Genomic DNA, 5933 nt, shown 5'->3' on the forward strand with positions numbered 1-5933 from the left:
AGTTAATAGAGATGCTTCAGCAAACCTGCAACGAGCATGTCTAGGTTCCGATGCATTCAGACTAATGATAACCTATTAGGGTTCTCCATCCCCATTTATTGTGGGGGTTTCACCGGACCCATTCAACGTACTGGAGATGCGCTTGTCTGGGTCCTCCTCGTCCTCCTCCCCGCTGTCCCCCTGAATGGCATCTTCCGGGATGGCCTGCATCTGAACCCCAGGGGCATGGGGCAGCATGCGCAGGTTCTCAAACAGACGCTGCCTGCAAAGAAACAAGGGCATTTCAGAAGGGTTTTTAAAATCTGGACTTCAAAGAAATGTATTGGTCAGCTCATATGAACGATCGTTTAGTCAAATGCCATTTGCATTTATTACGTGTACATGGAAGACATTAAACAGTGATAAAGACCAAACCAAACATGAAAGCAAAAAGCCAAAGACTTTCAGTACGCAAAGTTTTTTTGTAGTTTCTGAAACACAGGTACTTACTTGATCTTCTCCAGATAATCATTAGTATTTTGGTTCGTCATGTTTGAAGGGCTGATGTGGAGTTTAAAATCAGGACCAAAGTATTCAAAGTAGTCATTATAAGGCAGCTCTGGAAAAAATAAAAGTTGCGAAAATTTTCAAAAACACACGTACTGTAACCAGAAATCACTTTGTTACAAGTAAAAAAAAAGTTTCACAGAACACAGAGAAGGTTTCCCTGGAAGGTTCCCCTGCAGGTCAGTGGTCTCAGAATGTCCGATTGGCACAACTCACCGTTTGGGATTTCAGTGTCCAGAGCTACAGCGGTTTCGTACGTCCAACACCTGGCCACATTGCGAATAGTGTAACCTCCTCCTCCCAGCATCAGCAAGGGCAGGTTAAAGCTCTTCATGTATTCCACACACTTGGCATGCCCTTAAATTACAAAAAAAAATGCACCCCTTCTGTCCAGTTAAGGTGGTGGTTTCATTTGGGTTAACTTGCATGACCCTCGACCAACGAGCTACAAAGCAACCAGCACTGCATTTCCAGTAAAAGTTATTCAACAGAGCGAAACCAAGCCACCCTAGTTGTCAAGCTCTGATTTATGTTTGCTGGCTTTCTTCCCATCTATGTACCTTTGATGGTTAAGTTGAAGCAGCCCAGTCTGTCTCCAGACAGCGAGTCAGCGCCACACTGCAGCAGAATCGCGCTAGGCTGGTACATCTCCATCACCTTAGACATGATCTGCAGTGAACAACAATCCATTTAGGATGGAAAACAAGACCCATCTACAGTGAAGCTTTGCAATAAACATTATACCCGAGTAACTGCACCTTTGGAAGAAAGGAAATAAATAATAAAAGAAAATGCTAAATTATTCATTTTTATTATGCAAGGCTACAAATCCCCTTAATAGTCTTTTGAAAAGAGTCCCGGCAAGATAGTGTATCATAATTCTAAGACTCACTTCTACTATACCAATTTAAAACAATATTCAAGTCAACAAAACAGAAGCAGAGCTGCATGAGCACTTAGGAGAACTTACTGGTTTGAATATGGCTTCATAGGATTCGTCGTCTATTCCATCCCTGAGTGGGTAGTTCACAGCATAGTACTTGCCCTTGCCTGCTCCAATATCCTGTAAAAGACAATTTTTTAAAGTGTTTTTTTTCTTAATTTGATAAACTTAACAGGAACGGAAACACTGATTGCATTGCAGTTCAGGCTATTTCGGTCTGTGTGGAGAGCCTTGAGGTCATTCAGTCTCAGAAGTGTCTTCTGAAAAGCATGGCAAAGCTTGGAATGGATCAAAGTGCAATGCAATGGATAATTTAAATACAGACTGCTCATTATTTAACCAAACTACTATTGAAAAATTCTACTTCTTGTGCTGGGATTCCAAATATCCTGAAGCAATCAATCAGAGAATACAAGAGGCCTTAATACTGACAGCTGTCATGAGAACTGTATTCAATTGACCTCTAAAAACGAAACTCTAAATCCCCACTAGTGCAAAAGGGCATCAAAAGCATGTGCCCGACTTACTCGGAGGTCTCCGGTTCCAGGGAAGTACTCTCCATACTTATGGAAGGATACAGTCATGACACGGTCTGTTGTATAGAACGCTTCTTCCACGCCGTCTCCATGGTGGATATCAATGTCAATGTACAAAACTCTCTGATGGTATCTGAAAAGGAAACACTGCTAGCATCAACAAACGCCATATAAATCTTTCACACTCTTGCACACGTTGAGTGGATACAAATCAAACCTGAACAGCTAGAAAGCAAGATCAAGCAATTTTCTACCCCATCAACTACGCAAGAATGAACTAGACATCTGAACAACTCTCTCCGATTTTCTTGAACTGCATTCTCTATACATACAAATTTAATTCACCTGTAAAAGCAACTTGTAGCATTCTTCAGACTAGTTAATCATTCACTACTTAAGCATTCTGAGTCATCCTCTCTGACAAAATCAACAGTGACTCTCGTACGTACTTCAACAGCTCAAGGACAGCTAAAACAATGTCATTAACGTAGCAAAATCCAGAGGCTTCCGATTTCTTGGCGTGATGCAGACCTCCAGCCCAGTTGACAGCAATGTCGGTCTGCTGCTTGTTTAGCTTTACTGCTGCGGCTAAAACAGAAAGAAAACGTGTCGCTTAAGCAATCTTAAAAAAAAAAAAAAAAAAAAAAAAAGAAGATCTTGCACATGAAACAAGGCTTTAATATACATAGACAAGACAGGCTCTTCTATTAAGGATTTACTTTCACAAAGGGTGTAAGCAAAACGTATTAAATGCATTTTTTAAACGAACGCAAATGTTGCTTTCAATAATGATCTTGTATTTTTTTTTAATGAATGAGTTTAATGCAAGCAATTAACCTTTCAGCACCAATAATACGGACTCACCTACTGATCCACCAGCAGACAGCTGGCAGAATTCAAACAGACCATCAAATACAGGACAATCTTCTCCTACATTAACTGTAAAGAAATTGCAAAGACAGCAGGTTCAGACATATGTACTCCAAACAGTAAACCTCTCATTAAACCAGTATTGTTTTGGCAATTACAAGTTTCTGTTTAAACGGGTGTGTGTCTTGCTGCTGGCAGAAAGAGCTATTTATTTATTTATTTATAACAGCAGCAACACACCGGAATGAACACAAGTACTTACATCTCTGCATCTGCTTGCTGTACTCAGACATGTTGTCAGGTCGGATAGACCTCAGGAATTTTATATAGTCATCGCTATGGTACTTTGTCATTTCCTCTGCGTTTGCCTTGTGTGGCCGCTGGAAAACAGTAACACAAAAACACATAAGACCTGGCACGCCATCACAATAGGAACAGGTTTAATCAATAGCTCAGGTTGTAGCATCACGAGTCTGGCAGCATGCAACAAATGCCTATAGCAAGTTTAATTAAATTTGTGCAAGAGGTTTTGAAGATAGTCTTCATTAGCCATCATCCATGCCAGTTTTAAAAAGTAGGCATCTCCCAAGCACAAAAACTAGCACTGCCTCGCCCAAAATTCTGTCTACTGAATTCACTCACTATCTCTCTCACTGCAAGATCAACTTTTGCCCAAAGCCATTCCTATGCTAATTGCAGTACTTACATAAATCTCCATCTTTCTATACAGCCCATAGTTGAGCAGCAGGTTGTGGGTCATACGAATTCTGTGGGGCTTCATTGGATGCCCCTGCCCATAGTAGTAGTTCCCAACGTCCCCTGGAAGAAAAAGCACAGAACTGAATTCTCTGCTTCCATCTTATAGTCAGAAATAAAACCCCTGCATAGGTGCCATTCCATGAAAGTAGTACGTTGGTTACACTGAGAACTCACGAGTCGCAGACAAAAGGCAAGCCCAAGATACCTGTGGTGATGGAATCTCAATCCATGAAGTTTGATCAGCTTTCCAGCAGTCTGGTACTTATGACTTAGCCAATGTAACACAATGCACATTTTCAGCCGTCAGGCAAGTTCAAAGTTCAATTTAGTCTATATCTTGAACTTTAGGTTTTGGCACCTTCAATATATTGGGAGTTTGTTACCAATCAGAAAAGCCATAGAACCCCAATAATGGGTTACATCAGTGAGCAAGAGCACAGGTTTCCAAACGTGTGTAGATTTAAAAGGGTTACTGTCTGGTGAACAAACCATATAGAAAGCACACACCGTGCAACTACAGCGGGCAGAGGCCAAACCGTAATAGCAATGTAAACGTTTAAACCAACACCACCCACAGATGCATCAATTTCCCACTGCAGTAAAGCGTACCACGATTAGCACTGCAATAGCAATTTGCCCAAAATGGCTTTGAACAACCAATCCTATCCACCACAACAGTAACCAACTTGTACGTGTTAAAATAAAATACATGAAGCTGGCCCCCAAGTTATTTCAAATGGGACATAGGCTAATTATGGCCGTCGTTTCCCTGGATTTGTGCACAGTATCAATTAAAACAAATAATCCGACAAGATAAACGCATTCTGTTAAACAGGTAACACAAGACACAAGCAAATATCGAAGGCTGCGTGTCTCTGCACCTCAGGCATCACACAGCTCGGATTTGCATAGGCGACCCTAGTCAATGCTGACATTGCTTTACTTCCCCATCACCCAATGCAAAGTCAAGGTTGAACACGCTGTTTACTATTGTTAAATTAAACCAGGGGGGGATTAAAAGCAAAACCGGAATACAAACACGAGCGGAAATCAGGTACAGATAAACAATTTACTGCTCCCACCAAAAACAATAAAAGCCAATCCACACACTGGCTAAATCAACGCGTTAATTTAATAATTTTGACAAACCCTTCCCACGTAAATGAAAAAATAACTCAGTAAATAAATCAGCACCGTTTAACCAGGAACAACCAAAGAACATATCTGCTGACACTAACAGCAATAAATACCGGTTATATATATATATATATATATATATATATATATATATATATATATATATATATATATTACAGCCGTTAAACAAAATTCAATTTTTTTACACTACATGCGCTTCCTTATAATATTATTACGGTAAACTAAGATCAGTGCCCATTTTACCCACCAATAAACACAGCAGATGCTGCATGGCTGTCTAAAGCCGCTTCTCGTCATTGCAGACTCAATTAAAACGCTTAAACGCGCGTTTTCACAAACACGTTCCGCCGCATGCATATTCCGCTCCACGGATTTCGCTTCAACTTTACTCTTACCGTCATAATAATAACAAACTTTCTTCTTTGTTCCTTGAGTAGTCAGCGCCATTTTACCTCCAGATTCAGCCAGGCACGACCAGCCTGCCCCCTCCGCAGCCCAACTTTCGCCGGCACCCGGATTGACAGCCCCTTGACGAATCAGAAGAGAGAATCGTCCCCGGGCTATTTAAATATTCAGAGTTTCAGCCAATCGTTTATGGGTTCGGCGGCGTCGTTGGAGCCGCGGCTGTTATGAAACTGTTTCCCGGTGTCCGCCATGTTGGCTCTTCCTGATGAATAGTTTAATACGCGCTGAGCCCGTCTATTGGAGCCGCAATGACGTTAGTTTCACTACTTAAATTTTCACCGAAACCGAAGTTTCGAAGCAGGCGGAACTTATCATCATCAGGTACGGGGCATTTTTAATTCTTCTTTTGCAATCCCATTGATATTTGTTAAATATTTGTTTTTCAGCTAGAACTTTTAGCTAATTTCCCTGTTATATTCTAAAATATAAAGCTGTCGCACAAAATCTGATATAATTATTTTCAATGATATTGGACGCAAAAAAACAACTGCACGATACCAAAGGCATATAGATTCGGTATAAAATTAACATCAATTAAAATGCTTATCGCGGTACAAAACTGAATTGGTTTCCATTATATATTGGTAATGGGCGGGGCCTTGTTTATCTTTGATTGACAGCATTGTGTGTGTGTGTGTGTGTGTGTGTGTGTGTGT

The 5933-nt window shown here is 40.7% G+C and overlaps 1 protein-coding gene across 1 annotated transcript; it reads right to left on the bottom strand.

Annotated features, from left to right (window-relative positions):
• Positions 1 to 113: 113 nt before the first annotated feature.
• hdac1 (histone deacetylase 1) lies at positions 114 to 5315 on the bottom strand (the record flags this gene model as incomplete). The annotated part of the gene is made up of 11 exons (XM_041240691.1): positions 5208 to 5315; positions 3602 to 3714; positions 3158 to 3275; positions 2890 to 2964; positions 2475 to 2613; positions 2017 to 2158; positions 1517 to 1609; positions 1107 to 1215; positions 763 to 903; positions 490 to 598; positions 114 to 262 (listed from the first exon to the last, which is right to left on the bottom strand). Coding segments are annotated over exons 1-11 (1240 nt in total), but the record flags the coding sequence as incomplete, so codon positions are not given.
• Between the last annotated feature and the right edge of the window lie 618 nt (positions 5316 to 5933).

Source organism: Polyodon spathula, unplaced genomic scaffold (assembly GCF_017654505.1).
Source record: "Polyodon spathula isolate WHYD16114869_AA unplaced genomic scaffold, ASM1765450v1 scaffolds_664, whole genome shotgun sequence".
NCBI classification, from domain to species: Eukaryota; Metazoa; Chordata; class Actinopteri; order Acipenseriformes; family Polyodontidae; genus Polyodon; species Polyodon spathula.